Source organism: Pelodiscus sinensis, chromosome 1 (genome assembly GCF_052426305.1).
Source record: "Pelodiscus sinensis isolate ZL-2025 chromosome 1, ASM5242630v1, whole genome shotgun sequence".
NCBI classification, from domain to species: domain Eukaryota; kingdom Metazoa; phylum Chordata; order Testudines; family Trionychidae; genus Pelodiscus; species Pelodiscus sinensis.
The window spans coordinates 232,034,626-232,057,674 of NC_143052.1; the positions used below are offsets into that span (position 1 = coordinate 232,034,626).

The window sequence follows — 23,049 nt, forward strand, 5'->3', positions numbered from 1 at the left end:
GAGCCAAGAGTTCTGGACAAATGTATAACTGGACTTCTGCCCCTAACTTATGATTCATTCATGACACTTAACTATTCTGTGCAAAAAATTATCAGTGTCCTACCTGACTCCAGTGTTGAGCCTCTAATTCAATAATAGTTGTATGGCTATGTAGAAAGGTTTGAAAACCTCAGATGGAAAGAGTTATACAAGTAAGACGTATTCTAAATACTGATGTGATTGTGAGTTTCATCCTGCACAGTAGGCAATTCAGACTTGTATTGTAAAGTAAGGAGAAGTTTTATCACAATTGAGTCAAATCTATGACCCAATGTATGCTGAAGTTATGGATGCATACACTTTAGGCTGCCTAAACCAACTATTGATCTGAATTGACCTGGTGTGGAAAAGGAATCCATACCCATGCTACCTACTGGTGACATCTCAGGCAAGTAATCTCCCCAACCATGGACTGCCTCTGTACATGTTGAACACTGCTCTCCTCCTGCTGCTTTGGAGAGAGCTACTGGGGCTCTGGAAAAGGAGTATAGTTTGTGAGAAACCAGGAGGAGGGAAAGGACAAGCAAAACTACTTTGAGATTTTGAGGGAATCTCCCTTCCATTGTTCAGTTACTGGTGTGGTGGAGGATTCTTTCTCTTGGTGGGGTCCCATTTCAGGTTCCTAGTGAAGACTGAACTCACCATTTACAGCTTATTCCCTTCCTTCTGCAACCTTTATTAAATTACTTTCTTCTTATACATAATAGGTAGATATAGAGAGATTATACTGAGTTTAAATTAATGCTGACCTTAGCTGGAAAAAATTATGATTTTTAAAATATAAAGTTTGGGATGGAGAGGGAAAGGGATCCTACATAATCTTCCACATTTCCTAGCTAAATCATAGACCAAAAATCTAGCACCTGGAAATATGAGGAGGAAGGGTGACTAGAGGATACAAGCCAATGAATAGATTATATGGAGAAATAAAACAACTGTATAAACTTTGGCTGAACAACTTAACATTAATATCTATACACACCACTTAAATCAGCCTCTATCATATGAGTAAAGGATAGCTAATGTAACATATATTTTTAAAAGGCTCCAGAAGTGAATAAAACAATTATTAACTTCAGTACCAGGCAAATGGGATGAAACTATAGCAAAGAATAGAATAATCAGAAACACTGAAGAACGTGATTTGTTGGGGAAGAGTCAACACAATTTTTGTAAAGGGACCTGTGCTGTTCAACTTATTCATAAATAATCTGGAAAATGGGGTGAATAATGTGACAACAAAGTTTGCAGATGATACAAAATTGCTTCAGATAGCTGTGAAGAGTTACAAAAGGTTCCCACTAAACTGGATGATTGAGCAAGAAAATGGCACATGAAATTCATGGTTGATAAGTGCAAATTAGAATGCACATTGGAAAAAAAATCCCAACTTTACATAGAAAATGATGGAATCTAAATTAACAGTTACGACAAAAGAAGAGATCTCAGAGTCATGATGGATAGTTCTCTGAAACTATCAGTACCACATGCAGTAGCAGTCAAAAAAGCTAATTGTATGTTAGTGATAGAAATGTAGCTGTGTTAGTCTGGCGTAGCTGAAGCAAAATACAGGACTATGTAGCACTTTAAAGACTAACAAGATGGTTTATTAGATGATGAGCTTTCGTGGGCCAGACCCACTTCCTCAGATCAAATAGTGGAAGAAAATAGTCACAACCATATATACCAAATATACATTTTTTTAAATTGTATCCTTTGGTATATATGGTTGTGACTATTTTCTTCCACTATTTGATCTGAGGAAGTGGGTCTGGCCCACGAAAGCTCATCATCTAATAAACCATCTTGTTAGTCTTTAAAGTGCTACATAGTCCTGTATTTTGCTAATTGTATGTTAGTAATCATTAGAAAAGAAATAGATAAGGAGAGAAAAATATCATAATGCCACTATGCAAATCCATGGTATGTCCACACCTGGAATACTCTGGAGTTCTGATCACACCATTTCAACAAAGATATGTTAGAATTGTAAAAGGTACAGAAAAGAACAAGAAAAATTATTACAAGTTTCTGTTTCAAGACAGATTAAAAAGACCAACTCTATTCAGTTTAGAAAAGAGACAACAGAAGCCTGTAAAGTCATGAATAGCATGAAGAAAGTGAATAGAGAATGTTATTTACTCCTCCACATAGCACAAGTTTAAATTAATTAATTAAATTAATTAATTAACAACAACCAATTAAATTAATAGGCAACAGGTTAAAAGCAAATATTAAGAAGTAATTTTTCACACAATGCACATTTTACCTCAGGAGTTGTTGTGAAGGCCAAAAGTATAACTGTCTTAAAAAAATAAATAAATACATTCATGTAGGATAGGTCCATCAATGTGTATTAGCCAAGACAGTCAAAGATGCAAAACCTATTATCTCAGGGCATGTATATACTTACCAGAATATTGACACTCCGGAGACTGATGTTCTGGCATTTGATTTAGTGGATCTAGTATAGACTCCTAAATAGAATGCTGAGGGCAGCCTCATTGGCATCCTGTACTCCTCCTTTTGCAAGGAGTAAGGGAAGCCAATAGGAGTGTATAAACGACAAGAAGTCCTGTGGCACCTTATAAACTAACAGATTTATTGGAGCATAAGCTTTCGTGGGCAAAGATCCACTTTGCCAGATGCACGCGACATGCATCTGACAAAGTGGGTCTTTGCCCATGAAAGCTTATGCTCCAATAAATCTGTTAGGGTATGTCTACACTACAGCGCTAATTCGAACTAACTTAGTTCGAATTAGTTAATTCGAACTAAGCTAATTTGAACTAACGCATCTAGACCTAAAAACTAGTTCGAATTAGCATTTTGGTAATTCGAACTAGCATGTCCACATTGAGTGGACCTTGAACTGGGGTTAAGAATGGCCGGAAACAGTGCCGGCAGGGCATCAAATGAGGACTTAGAGAGTGGAGCTGCTGTCTCAGGCCAGCCGAGGGCTGTGCTTAAAGGGACCCGACCCCCACCCCGGACAGACACTTCTCAGGGGTTCCCCGCTCACTTGTCTAACTCGATGAGGGACAGCAAAGCAGTCCTGGCTTGGAGTGCCCTGAATGCCACACTCGGCACATCACAGCACTCGGCCATCAGCCTGGCTGCACTTGCCGCAGGCTGCCAGACGGGGAGGAGGGTCAATCGGGGGGTTGCAGGAGAGCTTCCACCCCGAGGAGCCCACAGAGCCACCCCAGTCTTCCCCATTGGGGGCTTGTATCCCATGCCTCCCCCACCTCCTTCCACTTACCCCTCTCTAGCCCCCCTTCCTGATGTACAAAATAAAGGACGCGTGTGTTCAAAAATAGAAACTCTCTTTATTGAACAAAACTGGGGAAGACTGGGAAAAGGAGGTGGGAGAGGGGAAGTGAGTGGGTTGGAGAGGGGAGGGCAACTAAAATGATCAGGGGTTTGGAACAGGTCCCATATGAATAGAGGCTAAAGAGACTGGGACTTTTCAGCTTAGAAAAGACGAGACTGAAGGGGGATATGATAGAGGTCTTTAAAATCATGAGTGGTGTGGAGAGGGTGCATAAAGAAAGGTTCTTCATTAGTTCCCATAATAGAAGGACTAGAGGACACCAAATGAAATGAATGGGTAGCAGGCTTCAAACTAATAACAGAAAGTTCTTCTTCACAAAGCAAATAGTCAACCTGTGGAACTCCTTGCTGCAGGAGGCTGTGAAGGCTACAACTAGAACAGAGTTTAAAGAGAAGTTAAATAAATTCATGAAGGTTGGTTATAATTCATGACCCTGTTAGTTTATAAGGGTCCATGGAGTGGTATTAGCCAGGGGGTAGGAATGGTGTCACTGGCCTCTGTTTGTGGAAGGCTGGAGATGGATGGCACGAGACAAATGGCTTGGTCATTGTCTTCAGTCCATCCCCTCCAGGGTATCTAGTGTTGGCTGCTGTCGGCAGAGAGGCTACTGGGCTAGATGGACCTTTGGTTTGACCCAGTATGGGACCTTTGTTCTGACTCAGGGCTCAGGGTCGGGGGTCTCACTGGACCACCTTGATTTTCATGCAAACCTGCTCCCGGGTGGCCAGGCTGGCAGCTATCCTGCCCTAGACGGCCACTTTCCTGTGTCTAGCGCGGAGGTCGTGGATGAGGTCCATGATGTCCGCACTAGAGCAGGCGGGCGCCTGCCTCTTGCAGCCCCGGGCAGGCTCCCAGGAGCCGCTAGCCTGGTCCCGGAAAGAGGCGGAGGGCTGGGTGGCAGCGGGTGGCTGGCTCGTGCCGTGCCAGGTCCAAGGTCTGCTGGCTGGAGAGGGGAGGGCAAATAAAATGATCAGGGGTTTGGAACAGGTCCCATATGAAGAGAGGCTAAAGAGACTGGGACTTCTCAGCTTAGAAAAGAGGAGACTGAGGGGGGATATGATAGAGGTCTATAAAAGCATGAGTGGGGTGGAGAGGATGCATAAAGAAAGGTTCTTCATTAGTTCCCATAATAGAAGGACTAGAGGACACCAAATGAAATGAATGGGTAGAAGGCTTCAAACTAGTAACAGAAAGTTCTTCTTCACAAAGCAAATAATCAACCTGTGGAACTCCTTGCTGCAAGAGGCTGTGAAGGCTAGAACTATAACAGAGTTTAAAGAGAAGTTACATAAAGTCATGGAGGTTGGGTCCATGGAGTGCTATTAGCCAGGGGGTAGAAATGGTGTCCCTGGCCTCTGTTTGTGGAAGGCTGGAGATGGATGGCACGAGACAAATGGCTTGGTCATTGTTTCGGTCCATCCCCTCCACGGTCCCTAGTGTTGGCCACTGTCGGCAGACAGGCTACTTGGCTAGATGCACCTTTGGTCTGACCCAGTACAGCCATTCTAAGCTCAGGGTCGGGGTCTCACTGGACCACCCTGATTTTCATGCCAACCTGCTCCTGGGTGGCCAGGCTGGCAGCTATCCTGCCCTAGACGGCCACTTTCCTGTGCCTAGTGCGGAGGTCGTGGACATTGGAGGCTTCCCCCCCAAATCTCGATGAGGTCCACGATGTCTGCACTAGACCAGGCGGGCGCTGGCCTCTTGCAGACCTGGGCAGGCTCCCGGGAGCCGCCAGCCTGGTCCCGGGAAGAGGCAGAGGGATGGGTGGCAGCAGGTGGCTGGCTCGTGCCGTGCCAGGTGCAGGGTCTGCTGGCTGGGTGCTGGCAGGCTTGCACCTGGCACGGGCACCGTAGCCAGACCGTGCCCCTTTAAGGGCTCCGGGGCTGGGAGGGGGGGGGCAGACGAGTTTCCCTGGTGTTGGCCAGAGTGGCAACCAGGGGAAGCTGGGGAGGGCTGTCCTCCCACTAGTTCGAATTAAGTGGCTACACAGCCCTTAATTCGAACTGCTTAATTCGAACTAGGCGTTAGTCCTCGTGGAATGAGGTTTACCTAGTTCGAATTAAGTTTGAACTATCGGTTTGCATGTGTAGCGCCTATCAAAGTTAATTCTAACTAACGTCTGTTAGTTCGAATTAACTTTGTAGTGTAGACATACCCTTAGTCTATAAGGTGCCACAGGACTTCTCATCATATATGCAGATTCAGACTAACATGGCTACCCCTCTAATAGGAGTGTGTTCTCCCATCAGCCCCCCGCAATATGGGTGCCACCAAGACTTGGCTAAAGGTAAGATAACTCCAACTATGCATTTTTCACAGCTGGAGTTGTGTACCAAAAGCCAACGTTCCTGCTCTAGTGTATACCAGGCTTCAGTTTCCCTAAAACCCAGAAGTTGGGACTGGACAAGGGCATGGATCACTCCTTAATTGCATTGTTCTGTTCATTCTCTCTGAAAGTTTGGGCAATGGTCACTGATGGAAGACAAGATACTGAATTAGGTGGACCAATGGTCTGTCTTAGTATGGCTGTTCTTATGTTTCTATTCAAGAGACATATGCTCCATCTTACTGACCTGACTAACTAAGGAAGAGAGAACCCCCAGGAAATTCTCCCTAGATTTTACATTGAGCCTGGTGAATATGTGAGAAGTTTAATTAGAGCAATATGATATAATTCATAGCTGTATGTCTGTCTTACAAATCTTAGAACTATGAATTAAGAAGCACTGAATAACCAGAGACGTATAGTAATAGTAACAACCTAGACATTTATGAAGTTTTAACATCAAAGAGGGATGTGAATTATTTTGCTTGGTTGCTGGGAGTATAATTTTGAAGTAATGGGGTGAAATTTAGAAAAGGAAACTGAGGCTGAATATTAAGAAAAAAAGCTTCCTAAATATGAGATATCCAAGGAACATGTTTTGAGATCCATCACTTGAAACTTTGCTAGGGTAGAGTAGACAAGGTACTAGCAAACAGACTGAAGAAGGTCACAGGAAAAGATAGTGAATAAGACAATTCAAATGGACTTTTCCATCTCTAATTTCTGTTGTTATATTGGGTGCTAGAAAGAGACTTTTAATTCACTGGGAGTCTGATCTTTCAGCACAAATATAAATGTCCTAAGGATAACGTTATTGGCAGTTAGGAAGATAATTATAATTTCAGGTAGTGAAAAGACTAGGGAGCCCATTCTATTGACTGACTTCCCTGGTGAAAGGCAAATAATAGGCAGCCATGCAGAAGGCTGATGAAAGCCAGCCCTCATCACACATGATCAAAGTCAGAAGAACTGTGGAAGAGGGAAAGAAACCGGGGAGAGGGTCTACTCTTTCCCAAAAAGGAACAGCTTTAAAACCACAAAGACTCCCCTGTGAGCCAGCAAAGCTTCTCCCATGGAAAGTAACATTATTTTTAAAGATGTCAAACACTGTATAAAAACACCCTTCCTCCTCAGTTTGAGACCTTCAGTTCCTCATCTACACCTAAAAACATTAAGAGAACCACTCCCTTCAATTCTAAACACTAGGCTTTCTTTATCCTAGAAAGCAAAATTTCACCTAAGCACTCTTGAAATTTTAAAAGGTAATCACTTGGGTATGAATGAAGTGTGATATATGGGACTTAGTTTAGCATCATCTTCGAAATTTCAGATTTCCAGGATAAGCAAAATGGATACAATTTTCAGCTAAGTCTTTTAAAGTATCACAGGTGAACAGAAAAATTGCTTGTGCAGTCTGACATTGGAATGCGACATTTTGGGACATACATGGAGATGCAAGGCATGTTGTATATCTGTCTTTCATCTATAACATGCCGATTCACTCCATATGTCATAACAACAGGTAGAGGGCTGGTTCTAGGTAAATAAGAAAATGCCCATCCCTCTCAGCTAACATTCTGCTTTCCCTAATCTTTTCTTTTTCCAGGTGATGGTATGTTCTTGCTTTGTGGTAGAGCCAGCTCACTCTAGCAAACGGAGGGCAGAGATTAAGTGACATGGCATAGCAAGAAACCAAGCATGTGCCTCATTTTAGACATGTGTAATATACTACAAAAAGCTGTAAACCTTATGGTTTAATGTTGTAACATATCTTGATTGAGTATTCTACAAGCCTGGGTTATATTTATGTCACTGTTGTAAAGTATTCTGATAATCTGTTGAATGTAAAGGATATTGTGATGGTGTATAGAGAAAATCAGTGCAAATCTTTCACAGAATGCATCTAGAAAACAAGATGCTGCCCTCAGTTTCTCAGAGTTTAAAGCAGATTTCCCCTTCTATGTTATCAGCATAGATAAATATGTGAGATTTGTGGCATATATTGTCTCAGATAATCCACCACAAAGCAACCTTTTAGATAATTCACTGATCTTTCAGAACAAATAGAAATGTGCTTCATGTAATGTTACTGCCAGTTAGGAACATGATTATAATTTCAGGCAATGAAATTATTAGGGAGCCCTTTGTAGTGATTGGTCTTCTCACAGTAATGGAAACCAGGTAGCCATGCAAATTCTTTAAGGTCTGTCATCTGTCTCCAGTATCTTTGACCATGATAAACTGTTTACTTGCATGTGGACCCTGGCAGGATGATGGAATCCTCTACAATGGTTCTATTTCTTTCAGAAGAAGAAGTTTTAGGCAACTACTCACCAACTAAGGCTATTTCTTGCAGGAGAGGGAGTTTGGATCATTCCATCTCTTCAATGTGTATATGGTAAATTAGGTTGCAGTGTCTTTATTAGCCACGTGACATTCCTCCTGTTTGTTTCCATCACACCTGTCCTGTTCAGTGTGGCTTGCCCAGTGTCTAACAGTTTGGCTACAGTTTCAGTTTTTCCCAAAATATTTAGTGGCAATTGGACATCTAACTTAATAAAAGCATGTGAAAATGAACCAGCAGCAGAAACAGGGAAAGAACAAATTCAAACTTATTTTGAGAAGTTAGATGTCTTCAAGTCACCAGGCCCTGATGAAATACATCCTAGAATATTCAAGAATCTGACTGAGGAGATATCTGAGCCATTAGAGATTATCTTCAAAAAGTCACAAAAGAAAGTTAAGATTCCAGAACTCTGCAAAAAAGCAAATATCCTGCCAATAAAAAGTAGAATAAGGACAACCTCAGGAAATACAGATCAGTCAGCTTAACTTCAGTAACTGGAAAAGATGTTAGAGCAAATAATTCAGCGATCAGTTTGCAGACACCGTGACAATAATAACGTGATAAGAAACAGCATCATGGATCTGTGAACAAATTGTGTCAAACCAACCTAAAATCTTTCTTTGATGGGTAAGAAGCCTTGTGGATGGGGGGAAGCAATGGATGTGATATATCTTGACTTTACGGCTTTATGGCTTTTGATGATATATGGCATGACCTCCCATAAACAAATAAGAGAAATACGATCTAGATGGAGCTACTATAAGATGGGTACATAACTGGTTGGAAAACCATTCTCAGAAAGTAGTTATCTTTGGTGCACAGTCAAGCTGGAAGGGCATATCAAGTGGGGATGTGGTCTGTTTAATATTTTCATCAGTGATTTAGATGATGGCAAAGAGAGTGCATTTATAAAGTTTGCAGATGATACCAAGATGGGAGGGGTTGCAAGTGCTTTGGAGGATACAATTAAAATTCAAAATCATCTGAACAAACTGGAGAAATGTTCTGAAGTAAACAGGATGCAATTCAATATGGACAAATGCAAAGTACTCCACTCTAGGAAAGACCAGTTATTAGCATACATACAAAATGGGAAATGGCTGCCTAGGAAACAGTACTGTGAAAAGGTATCTGGGTATCACAGTGGATCACAAGTTAATTATGAGTCAACAGGGTAACATTAGAAAAAAAAAGCAAACATTGCAGGGTGTATTAGCACTGTTGTTCTCAACTTTTGTATTCATGACCCATTTCACACGCCAATTCTCTGTGTGTGAGCCCTCCTTTTAAATTAAAAACGCTTTTTTATATTTAGCACTATTATAAATGCTTGAGGTGAAGCAGGTTTTGGGGTGGAGGCTGACAGATCATGACCCCCCCACTTAATAATCTTGTGACATGAGTTACGTCTACACTGCAGAGTTTTTGCGCAAAAACTTGCAAAGCGTCCACACTACAAGCATGTTCTTACGCAAGAAAAAGTACAGTCAATTGTAAGAACACAGGGCTTTTTGCGCAAGAGTTATTCATCTTTTTAGAGGAATGAGCCTTTTTGCACAAGAGCTCTTGCAAAAAAAGGCATGTGTGGATGGGCAGCAGGGGTTTCTTGTGCAAGAAACCCCTATGGCTAAAATGGCCATCAGGGCTGTCTTGTGCAAGAGAGTCCACAGCAGTGTGGATGTGCTCTTGAGCAAGAACTTTTTGCGCAAGAGCTCTTGTGCAAAAAGTTCTTGTGCAAGAAGCCTGCAGTGTAGGCGTAGCCCCAGTTTGAGAACCCCTGCTTTAGCAGGAGATTCGTAAGCATGACTCAAGAAGTAATTTTTCTGCTCTACTGTGCACTAATTAGGCCTCAGGTGGAGTACTATGTCCAGTTCTGGACACCACATTTTAGGAAAGATGTGGACAAACAGAAGTCCAGAAAAGAGCAACGAAAATGGTTAAAAGTCTAGAAAAGTGACTTTAGAGGAATGTTTGAAACTATTGGATGCATTTGGAATTTTGAATTTGTAGCTACTATAGAATGCAATTGCCTTTTTCTTAGGTGATATTTCTTGTAGTAAAAAACTGATATACAACACTTTGCTTTGATTTTCATTCGAGTGTAAACCAAGCTATTTGTGTAAGACCAATGCTTCCTGGTTCACAACATTGTTCCAAAACTGCGATGGCTTCACATGGAAAGTGATCAATTGAGCTACTGGAGCTGATAGCACCCACATTTAGATAGGAGGACAGTCTTCTAGACCTTGAATTAGATCATCAGAAGTTGCACTAACAATGGGTATGTCTAGACTGCATCCCTTATGCCTCCTGCACGGAGGTTTACAGGATCTGTCCAAAAAAGGCTTTTTTTCTTGACAGATCCCCCTCTAGACTGACTCTTTTTGCTGACAAAGTGCTGAGTCGGCAAAAACGGCAGCCATTTTTATGCAAATTAAGCATGGGATATTTAAATCCAAGCTTCATTTTCAATGTCAACCTGCCTAATCTGCATCCCTTTGCCAACAGAGGGATGCAGTCTAGACATACCCATGGCTACGTCTACACTGGCCCCTTCTCCGGAATAGGCATGCTAATTTCGAACTTTGGAATAGGGAAATCCGCTGGGGATTTAAATATCCCCCGCAGGATTTAAATAAACATGGCCGCCGCTTTTTTTCCGGCTTGGGGAAAAGCCGGAAAAGAGTGTCCAGACTGGTGCGATCCTCCGGAATAAAGCCCTATTCCAGAGGATCTCTTATTCCTTTTTCCCAAGCCGGAAAAAAAGCGGCAGCCATGTTTATTTAAATCCCGCGGGGGATATTTAAATCCCCCGTGGATTTCCCTATTCCAAAGTTCGAAATTGAAAGTAGAAATAAGAGATCCTCCGGAAAAGGGCTTTATTCCGGAGGATCGCGCCAGTCTGGATGCTCTTTTCCGGCTTTTCCCCAAGCCGGAAAAAAAGCGGCGGCCATGTTTATTTAAATCCCGCAGGAGATATTTAAATCCCCCTCGGATTTCCCTATTCCAAAGTTTGAAATTAGCATGCCTATTCCGGAGAAGGGGCCAGTGTAGACGTAGCCAATATGTGTACACAGCAGTATTATTTCAGAATAACTGACGTCATTCCAAAAAAGCAAGGAGCGTGTCTACACCGCAAGCCATTATTTGGAAATAATGTCGATCTGGAGGACATCTTAACTCCAACTCCTGTAACCCTCATTTCACGAGGAGAAAGGAAGTCGAAGGAAGTATTCTTCCTTCGACTTAAGTGCCAAAAACTGAATTAAGCTATTTCAACTTAAGCTACACAATTGACATAAGGCAGTGGTTCTCAAAGTGCAGTCCATGTACCACTAGTAGTCTGCAGCCGCCTCCCAGGTGGTCAGGGTGGGGGCTCACCTTCCCATACAGCAGGGAGCCCACACTGCCACTGCAGCCTTGTGGTCGGTGTGCAGCTGCAAGGCTGCAAGGCTGCAATAGCAGCTCCGGCCAGCCAGCAAGGAGGTGAAGAAAGAAAACTCACCCTCCCCCATGTGAGCCACGGATCTAAACATAGAGGAGTGCTGCCACCATGGTAAGAGCAGTGTGCCCTTTGGTTGGACCTGTGGGGCAGGCAGCAGGTTAGGCTGTGCAGAGCTCAGTCAAGTGGAGCAGACTCATGTGCACAAGCAGCTGGCACCCCCCCTTTCCCGGCAGCAGGTTGGGCTGTACCGTGCCCGGCAGTGGTGAGAGGAGGTGATGCTGAGGACCGTGCACATGCAGGAGGCAGGTGGGAGCCTTTTGGGGCCCTGCACCAATGAGGACTTGGTCTGAGGGCAGCATGCCAAAGACTGGATCCTTGCGGAACCCCATCCCCTGCAGGGCTCAAAACCCCATGGTCATCTACCCACTCACCCCTGCCCTTCTGTGCCATGCCCAGACTCCCTGTCCCACCATTTCCCTGACACACACACACCGCGAGCCACCTTGACCCCAGCCCTATTCCAAGGGACACCCTGCCGCCCATCTCCCTGAACCTCTTCAGCCACTCTGCCCCCTAGCTTTAGCCGTAAGCACTCCCTGCCCCGGTCAAATACGCTACCCCTAATCTGGTCCTGCACCCTCCCTCCTGACGAGACATCTACCCCAACCCTGCTCCTGCATCCACAGTTGCTCCTTGCTTCTGCTCCTCCCTTATTCCTTCTCACTCCTCCTGGCCAGACACCCTACTCCCATCTTGCTTCTGCACCTTACCTCCATCCCAGACCTTATACCCTTCACTCCCTTCTGCACCCTACCTTCCTCACAGATCCTGCACCCCATCCCTATCCCACTCACTGGCAGCCCTGTCCCAACACTGAACCCCTTATTTTTCTCCCCACCCAACAGATGAAGGGGGTCCATAAAATCCACTAACTCCAGAACCCCAGAAAAGTAAATCTAGCCTATGGAAAGCCCTGAACCTCAGTCCTCCACGTCCCTTCCCTTCACCTCACCCCATGGGGATGGAACACCAGAAAAGTGAGGTATCTCAGTTGGGGGCCACATCAGTGAGGATTGTGGGTTGTTGGAGGAGTATTTTTGCTTCTCACTTGTGTGGTCCTCAACTGATTTTTCTGTGGGTCAGTGGCCCCTGAAACAAAAAAAGGTTCCCATCTCTGTCATAAATAAAGAAAACATTGAAACCTTTTGTGTTGAACATAAATTAATATTTTATTTTATTTAAAATGAAGTTTGATAAACTAACATGAGAAAGTTAAAGCACTTAATCTGTTTAATAACTTAAATTAAACCAGTCTCTCTAGCTGCAGTACTAGCAAAATGGCTTGGGTGTAATTATGTAATTAACAGTGAGTTTCCATTAGCAACCGGTGGTCCGCGGAAAGGTTGACATTGAGCCACGTGGTCCATGGGCCAAAAAGTTTGACAACCATTGATGTAAGAGAATGTCTACATTGGGGAGTTATTTTGAAATAACAAGGTGAGTGTCTACCCTACCAACCCTGTTATTTTGGAATAATGGGCTTGTTATTTCAAAATAACTCTTGCTTGTGAAGAAGAATGAGCTTATTTCAAAATAGTTATTTCAGGACTTATTATTTTGAAATAATTTATTCTGAACTAACCTGGTAGTGTAGACATAGCCTAAAGGATTGGATCCCTGGGAAAATTGATTTTGTCTAACAATGAGGAAGCAACTGATAGAGCCTTGAAAATGAATGAAAGGGAAGCAATGGATAGAGGCATAGGAAGAGGGGGAAAGAGAGGAAATTAATGTAATTAACTTATTTTGAGACTTACTGAAATTTTTTTGGCTTGGCTTGGTTTGGTTTGCTTGTTTTGAATGTTTTTATATTTGGACAGCTCCCAAATCACTGGCCAGACATTCTTCTAATGTAAACACAGATGTAAATATAGTCTCTTTATTGATGAGAACAAACTACACTGATTGAACAAAAGGGATTCAATATAACTAGCTATTGCCTAAACTCTGGCCTGTATTTCTAAAGTGCAGTTCTGCTAAGGACTCCCACAGTTAGGTCCATATAATGAAATCCACAGCTGTGAATTGATAATATCTGGAATAGGTCCTGCAATGATGTCTATATAAAAAGAAAAAAGAACAAAAACACCCACCCATGCCCACCCACCCGCACACACACACACACACACACACACACACACACACAAAGCAAGACTTTTGACTGAATAAGCTCTTTTGTTTTTTAAAAAAGAAAATCTTGAAAAGAACTGGATAACTTCCTATTAATTGTAGTATCTATACAGTTTACAAATATGCTTATTTTGCATTACAATATTTTATGAAAGCATAGATTATAAAGTAAAATGTTCCTGAGCATTATACAAATAAAATCAGTACTTTTGAACTTAATGTTACATAAAATGTTTTGAGCACTAATACCTCTTCTGTAAATAGTAACAACAAATGTGGTTATGCTGCCATCAAGTGGATATTTAAGTTATACATATTCCACATTACTGAATTTTATGTGGCCTCCATGAACAATAACAATATTTATATATTTTCAAATTTGCACAAGAGTAGATAGGCAGTTTATGAAATGATTATAACTTTCTAAGAATGTCAGAAATTCAATGGTACACATTTTGCACACATTACTTTTGCTCACATTTTGGCTATAAATGCAGATTTTACGCTCCCACCATTTCACTGTAGAAGTTTAATTCTGACAGTTTACCAAAACTCCTCTTTCTTTATACTCCATTCCCACTGTAAAAATAATATATCTCATTTAACTGTTTTGTATGGAATAAAGCTTACTTAACTGCTGTTCCTATTTTTCAAAAGCTTTACGTAAGGCCAGAGCTTCACATATTTCCACATATCTACCTTGTATTTTTATTTCTGGTATAATGAGAGTATCTGATTTTTAAAAAAGTAAAAAAAAATTAACTTTTTTCCTGCTTTCACAAAGTTACAAAATCATATATAGACCAACAGAAGAAAAGATGCATTTTTAGCAAATGTAAACCCATTCCTCTCATTAAGAAGACAATACTGCCCCCGAGGGGCAGAAATAGGATTTGCAACATTAATTGTATGATCTGGATAAACTTAAAAAACAACAAATAATCTGCTAGCACTTTGTAGACCAGAATTTCTTACACTTTTTTTTTAATAAAGTAGCCCTTTAAAAAAAAAATTATGAGTGCCCTGAGTACCTACAGTTTTCAGACACACAAAATTTATTTTTACCATTGCAACACATTTGTTTAATAAACTTAATCGTAGCTGGGCAAGCGATGAAATTTTTGGGTGTAAAAAGTACAAAAATAATAAAGTGCTGTAAAACTTAAAACAAAAATTCTGTTTTCTCCAAATTTCAGTTGTGTTGACATACTCCCCCCTCCCCAGACTTCTTTTGAGTACCCCTAAGGGTACTCGTACCACTGGTTGAGATATCCTGTTATAGACTAACAAAACATGTAGATGGTATCATGAGCTTTTGTGGGTACAGCCCACTTCTTCAGATGACCAGAGTTTGTACAACATAAACCTTACAACATAAAATTTATTTCAGGTGTTCACTGCATAGAACACAGCTGTAAAGTAATTATTATGTAAAATCAGTATATATAGTATATTTTTGTTTTATTGTGATGTAAAGGGACTTTGATAGCATGTATGCATAGAAGCATATTTTAATATTTCACTGGGAAAACTTTAAATACTTTGTTTATTTCTGTCCTAGACTCCTATCAATAGAAAATGCAAAATTCAAATAATGTATTTTCATCATAGTGAAAATATATTTCTTCAAAAATTCTAAAGCTGGAAGTTTGAAATTAATATAATTATATAATTGCTTTCCATTTAAATGGAAGTGATTGGGGGAGTACTAGTTTGCATGTGGTCCTATTACTGTGTATAGGCTATTAAAATAAAGCATCATATCTGTTAATATGGTGGCATAACTCATACTCCTCGTGAGGGGTAACAGTAGTTCGAATTAGGATCTTTAATTAGAACTACCTACTCTGTGCTGCATGTAGCCGCGGGCACGGAGTTCGGACTAAGGGGGATTTAAAAATGGAGGCGCCCAGGAACATGCAAATGAAGCCTGGGATATTTAAATCCCGGGCTTCATTTGCAACTCCGCTTGCCCTAATTACCCTACTTCGCTCAAACTAACAAGCTAGTATAGACGTACCCCTAGGGTGTGTCTACACGGTAAAGTTATTTTGGAATAACAGCCATTATTCCAAAATAACTATGCAAGCATCTACACAGCATATTCCGTTATTTCAAAATATTTTTCTTTAAACAGGCGGCTTATTCCGACTTCTGTAAACCTCATTCTACAAAGAATAATGCCTATTCCAAAATAGCTATTTCAAAATAAGGCGTGTGTAGAATCATAGAATCATAGAATAATAGGACTGGAAGGGACCTCAAGAGGTCATCGAGTCCAGCCCCCCGCCCTCAAGGCAGGACCAATGTAGTTGCTCCACTTCTGCTATTTCGAAATAGCCCCTCACCAGAGCCATTCTAAGTTATTCCTCCTGGGGTTCTACATTGAAATAGAAAGTCTACAGTAGAGACGCCTACCTCAGACTAATTTTGAAGCTCCCCTGCAGGGTGGATGTGATATTTTGAAATAAGCTGTTTTGGAATAACTATTCCAGAATAGCTTATTCCAAAATAACTGTGCAGTGTAGACGAAGCCTTGCTGACCTGATTAAATACTATACATTTGGAATTCAAAACAGATTGCAAGGCATGGCTCACATTGCTCTCTTCCCTCTCCTCTTTGGTAATCATTCAGACAACTTACGTGGAAGGCTATAAAAGTGGTTCAGATATCTCCAGCCATGACAGAGGGCCTGATTCTCTGAATATACAGATTATTGCTGGTGTGCAGACTGGGAAGCTCCATTCGTTACCTCCAATTCTTCCTCGGAGATGGCTGGGAAAAGCACCCTACATTGTCAGGAGGTTTGCCTGAAAATTCACAGACCACCGACAGCCAAGAAGATCTGGGGGTATATCTACACTACCACCATAGTTTGAACTAGGGTGGTAGTGAAGACATACCCTGGTGGAGGCCACAAGAAGCAAGGCTTATCCTCATGCTGAGGCCCTGTGCCTCCACACCACTGATAGGCCCCTAACTGCCCAAAGTGACACCCCTAGACACAGAGGAGTGGGGAGAGGGAATTACATAATATCTAGGAGGAAATGTTTGCTTGTTAATGCTGACTCACCATTTATCTTGTGCTGGTATTCTCAAACAGGTCTGTAGAGGTTACAGCACAGTATAAAAAAGGATCCTTACAAGGGTAGAGGGGAATGCTCGTAGCAAAGAGAGAAGCTGTGTCCTTCCCTTCCACTATTCTGACTCCCCTTTTTTTCTCGCCCACACCCAAGGTTTTTGGGGGAATGCAACCATCGCTCCAGCCCTTAATACCCTCCCTTCTTCCTGGATTCCCAGACCCAGGACTTGGAAGAGAAGTCGCTCCATAGTCTGGAGCCACAGAGTCATGTTTCCCCCACTACAGAACCAGAGAGGTGCATCTGGCTTCAGGTTTCTTTCTACTGATAACTTTAAAATGGCCTTTTGGCCTTTCATGCAGCTATGCCAGTAAGAAGCTTCCCAGCTTGCACTTTGCTGCCAAACCTTAAGGGCTAAATGAAATAACAGTGGAGTTACAATAGGGTGGAATTTGTCCTCGGTCCATTTCAGCTGACTTTAGTTATGTATACACAGCAAAGAAAAACCCGCTGCTGGCCCATGCTGGCTGACTCAGGCTTGGGCTACAGAGCTTCTTTCATTGCTGTTTAGACAGCTTGGTTCAAAGTAGAGCCTTGCTGTGGTGTGATTTGGGAGGGTCCCAGACCCTGGGCTCTAGCTCAAGTCCAGATGTCTACACAGCAATGAAACAGCTCCACAGACCCATGAGCCTGAGTCAGCTGGCATGGGCCAGCACCAGCTGTCTGGTTGTTGTGTAGACCAAGCCCTAGAGACAAGGTAGGGGAGGTAATATTTTTTTTGGACCAACTTCTGTTGGTGGGACGTCCAAGCTTTTGAGCTACAGAGAGCTCTTCTTCTGATCTGGGAAAATAAAGCAGAGTGTATCAGCTAGGTACAGGTTGCTGAGCATATACCGTGGGGTAACACAAGCTGTAGGCCATGGCTTGAAAAGAAGCGGGCAACTGAGGGTTAGATTGGTATGCATAAGGTGTTTGAAGTAGGCAATTGGAATAGCACACAGGATGTGTGTGACAAACTGTTGTACTGAATCATAAAATCATTGTCCCTGTTGAGTCCATGGAGTCTGGTGTTCAGCAGAGTTATGGATTTAAGCTTTGTTCAACATCTTTATTAATGACCTGGATGAGGGGATGAATTGCACCCTCATCAAGTTTGCATATGACACTAAGCTAGAGGGAGAGGTAGACACACTGGAGGGAAGGGATAGAGTCCAGAGTGACTTAGACAAATTGGAGGATTGGGCAACAAGAAATCTGATGAGGTTTAACAGGACAAGTATAGAGTCCTGCACTTGGGATGGAAGAATCCCAAGCATTGTTACAGGCTGGGGACCAACTGGCTAAGAAGCAGTTCTACAGAAAAGGACCTGGGGGTGACAGTGGATGAGAAGCTGGACATGAGTAAACTGTGTGCCCTTGAAGCCAATAAGGCTAATAGCATACTAGGTTGCATTAAGAGGAGGATTGCCAGTCGATCCAGAGATGTGATTATTCCTCTTTACTCAGCTCTGGTGTGGCCACATCTGGAGTACTGTGTCCAGTTCTGGGCCCCCAATTTTAGGAAAGATGTGGATGCATTGGAGAGGGTTCAGCGGAGGGCAGCCAAAATGATTAGGGGGCTGAAGCATCTGACCTACAAGGAGATGCTGAGGGAGTTGGGTCTATTCAGTCTGCAGTAGAGAAGAGTGAGGGGTGATTTGATAGCAGCTTTAAACTTCCTGAAGGGAGGTTTCAAAGAGGCTGGAGAAAGACTGTTCTCAGTAGTGATGGATGGCAGAACAAGGAACAATGGTCTCAAGTTGCAGTGGGAGAGGTCCAGGTTGGATATTAGGAAAAACTATTTCACTAGGAGGATAGTGAAGCACTGGAATGAGTTACCTAGGGAAGCAGTAGAGTCTTCATCCCTACAGGGGTACGTCTACACTGGCCCCTTTTCTGAAAGGGGCATGCTAATTTTACAGGTCGTAATAGGGAAATCCACAGGGGATTTAAATATCCCCCGCGGCATTTAAATAAAAATGTCCGCTGCTTTTTTCCGGCTTTTAGAAAAGCCGGAAAAGAGCGTCTACACTGGCCCCGATCCTCCGGAAAAAAGCCCTTTTCCGGAGGATCGGGGCCAGTGTAGACGCTCTTTTCCGGCTTTTCTAAAAGCCGGAAAAAAGCGGTGGACATTTTTATTTAAATGCTGCGGGGGATATTTAAATCTCCCACGGATTTCCCTATTACGACCTGTAAAATTAGCATGCCCCTTTCGGAAAAGGGGCCAGTGTAGACGTAGCCCAGGTGTTTAAGTCCCGGCTTGACAAAGCCCTGGCTGGGTTGATTTAATTGGGATTGGTCCAGCCTTGGGTGGGGGGCTAGACTTGATGGCCTTCTATGGTCTCTTCCAACTCTATGATTCTATGATTCTAAGCTCCCAGGATTGCAGAAATTCTGCCGGTGCCCTTTGAGCATAATGACTGGAGAGCTTGGATATAGAGTGATCGCCTTGTGAAAAGTCAATGATGTAAAGTAAAAGTGCAGTCTAGACAGGGTTTTTTGGGAAAAAAAAAACCTTTTTCAAAAGAACCCATACTCCTGAGGAGTTTTCTCGAAAAAGGTTTTGGGTTTTTTTTCGAAAGAACCCCATCCAGACTGCACTTTCATTTTTGAAAAACCCTTTTTTGAAAAAACGCTCGGACGTGAATATGCAAATGAAGCATAGGATATTTCAATCCGTGCTTCATTTGCACTTTCATTTTGCTTCATTTACATTCCTCTTTCGAAAGAGGAATGTAGTCTAGACGTGTCCCTAACAGATGTATTAGGACATAAGCTTTCAATGCCACGGGACTCCTCATTGTTTTTGCAGATACAGTCTAACATGGCTGCCCTTCTGAGACTTTGTGAAAAAGTGTTCACTCACATTTAATAGGGTGTTTTTGTCATTTATCTTCTTTTTTTTTTTTTTTTGCATGAGTTCATTCAAGATTGAAGTGATTGTCATGTATAGTCCACATAGATGTAATTAGGGTATGGGAGATGAGGCACACCATTTGTTGTAAAAGGCATGTGTATGACTCATGAATCTTGAAAGGTGTGTTGTGGGGATACTGATCATCTTAGCAATGTAGATATATTTACAGGTTCTACACCAATTGTTCTAGCAGGATCTGGTGGTGCTTTGTGTTGGTGTGTGCCTGTCTGTGGGGAGCACTTCTGATTTTGAGCTTTGGGATACCGAAGGGTTGTTTGAAGTCCAGAAGAAGGGGTTCAGTAAAGTTTCTTTAAGCATGTGGTCCCCATCAAATGTGGGTTTTAATGGTTTGATGGTACCTCCTATGGGTTTCAGTGTGGAGTGGTAAGCGACAACTAAGAGCATTCAGTCAGTGAGTTCTCTCGCCTCTCCTCCCCTCCCAAAGCAGGCTCTTCTAGGGTATTCGGGTGGTGCTTTCCAGGATAACATGGACATAGTTGCATTTCTAGCACTTTGTTAGTAAAGTTCAAATTTCCCATGGGAAGTTCATACCCTTTGGTGTTTACAAATGGAAGATGCTCTACTCCCCCGGAGACTGATTTCTTTGTCATTGCCTACAATGGGTTGAGAGCTCTGGGAGGGGTGTAACTTTACCTACTGACACACATTGTGCTTTCTTCTTGTCACTCTTTTCAAATGTGACATTTTACGCTATTAGCCATTTCTGTAGGGATTAGTTACTACATATTATTTCTGACACTGAAATGTATCTCAAAAATGCCCGTTGTGGAAGAGCTGACTCTCTTAATGTAGCACAGTGCCTCAGAGACATCTTGATCTGATTATAAATTATACGCACACTCTCCTGGCCTAGGATTCAGTAGGATGGCATTTACAATAGGATGACAAAAAAGCTTTATTTTAAATTTTTAAATTGTCATCAAGTCAAATGTAGGCTGTTTAAAAAGAGATGGATTCCAATCCCTATTATGTTATAAACAGTAAAATTTATTTCTGCTCCTTTTTTCCCTCTTCCCCTGAAACATAAAAAAAAGACTAACAAAGCATGTTGATGGTATCATGAGCTTTCATTGGCACAACCCACTTCAGATTAATGGAGTTTTTAAAGGTCCAGTTTCTAAATAAATAGCAGATGGGGGCGGGAGGAGAGAAGGAAAAAGAAGGGAAAAGAAAGAGGGAAAAAAAGGGAAAAGAATAAGCACTACATGAAGCTGATAGAGAAGGTACTAAGTATTCTTAAGTACCTATAGTTTGGTTTTTATGTCATTATGATGTGGAATGTAGGGAGCCATCCACCCAAAATCTTTTTTCATACCTCTGTTGAAGGAATCAAACTTGTAAATGAAGTTAAGAACACTTAGTACCTTCTCTATGGGTATGTCTAGACTATAGGGTTTTTTCGAAAAAAGTGGCCTTTTTTCGAAAAAACTTCCCCTGCCACCACATCCTTTCAAAAATAAATTGAAAGAACATGGAAGTTTTTTTGGTCGCACAAAACCTCATTTTATGAAGAATAATACCTTTTTTCAAAAGTGTTCTTTCAAAAAAAGGAGTTATTGAATGTAAACTGTACTTTTTTGAAAGAGAGTATCCAGACTGCCTGGGTGCTCTCTTTCAAAAAAGCAGCTCGCTTTTTCAAAAGTACTGGCTGTAATCTAGATGCTCTCTTTTGAAAGAGGCTTTTTCAAAAGATTATTTTGAAAAAACCTCTTTCGAAAGAGGCTTGTAATCTAGATGTAGCCTCTCAGTTTCATGTAGCATAGACACTCTAATTAACTACTCTTTTCCTTTTTTCCCCTTCCTTTTCCTTTTTTAACTCCCCTCCCCCATCCGCTATTTATCTGGAAACTGGATCTTTAATAACTTCATTCATCTGAAAAAGTGGGTTGTACCCACAAAAGCTCATGATACCATCTACATGTTTTGTTAGTCCCTGAGGTGCTGTAAGACTATTTGTTGTTTTTTATGTTTTTCCACTTATACATTAACATGACTACCCCTCTGAAACTGTATGGGATTGGTTATTTAGTTGTGCTGGTTTGTTTTAAATACCTTTATTACAGTACAAAGACTTTTATTTCTTCTTTCTTTTAATTCCTGGTCATTTCTACATTTTTCTGTTCTTTTCAAAAAGTTAGGCATTAGAGATTTTTAGGCATTGCTTAAATCTGGCAGATACTCGTATGTGATGAGCTTAGAATAAACACTTTCTTCTCTATATTTTTTTAAATCGCTTCTTAAGTGCTGTTCGTATGACTACACTTTCAATGAAAGCCCTGTTACAGACACAAAGCAGTCTTAATTACTGCAGATGAATTACTTATAACAAACAAAGCAGGCTTCAGTAATGTAGGAGTTGTATTAGGAGAATTTCAAATAAAGTAGGTTATGCTGATATTACTGATATAATCTCTGATATAATATCTAGGTTAAGAATTGATAAGGCTTCATAATACCATCAGATCAGATAAGAAGCAAGGTCTGGAAAAGTTCACACACAGATCTGATTCTCAGACTAAAAAAATGTACCAGCTTTGTCTTAAAATGGAATTCATTTAATAGCTTTGTAATGCTGTATCTGCCACCTGCAAGGCTTTTATTCCAGTGATGGCTTGTCCTTTAGCTAAATTAGAACTAGAAATAAACAGAAGCTTTAAGAGTTCAAGATGTACTATACCAGAGACAGATTTAACTTTTTGATTGTTAAGACAGTTCTCTCAAATCTCATCAGCAGAGCTGTTGAAAACACAAATAATAAGAGAGTACAGGTCTACATAAAACAGTAGGACTGAATCATCAATTCCACTGAGAATATGCATTCCATTTCACCGAAGGAAATATTTCAGCATTAGCTCTGTTCAGAAGCTGCAAATTAATTAGTAGTTATAGGCAGTGATTATGCTTTCCATTTTCTCTTGGTATTCTCATAAAAATGTGCAAAAAATCTACTTAGTTGACTCTATTGTGAGAAAAATATGATATTCCAAAAAAGCAATTGTAAAGCTACTAGGGAGTAAAAATAAGAAGAAATCAGAAAAATCTTTACCTCATGGTATAGAGTAGGGTGCCATCATCTTCAAGGCGTAGAAGTTTGTTTGGTGTTGTCATGTTGTGAGCTATAGATTTTTTACCATTATGGAAGAAAGTATCTGGGGTCCATATCTTGCTGGCAAGCAGGTTGTTAAGAGGGAGACGTTGCATCGGTCCTTTGAATTGAAGTCTTTCATCTTTCCAGCTTTGTCGAAAAAATACATCAATGGTGTATTCCTGGCATAAAGAACCAGTCATGTTAATAATGTGTCTCAAA

At 41.5% G+C, this 23,049-nt stretch overlaps 1 protein-coding gene across 1 annotated transcript in view; it reads right to left on the reverse strand.

The window, feature by feature from the left end:
* Positions 1–23,049, reverse strand: part of GABRA5 (gamma-aminobutyric acid type A receptor subunit alpha5) — a 93,256-nt gene that overhangs the window by 54,982 nt on the left and 15,225 nt on the right. Inside the window, exon 4 of the mRNA XM_075916457.2 lies at positions 22,789–23,009. Coding sequence (XP_075772572.1) covers positions 22,789–23,009 — 221 coding nt within the window. The remainder of the gene's footprint in view (positions 1–22,788; positions 23,010–23,049) is intronic.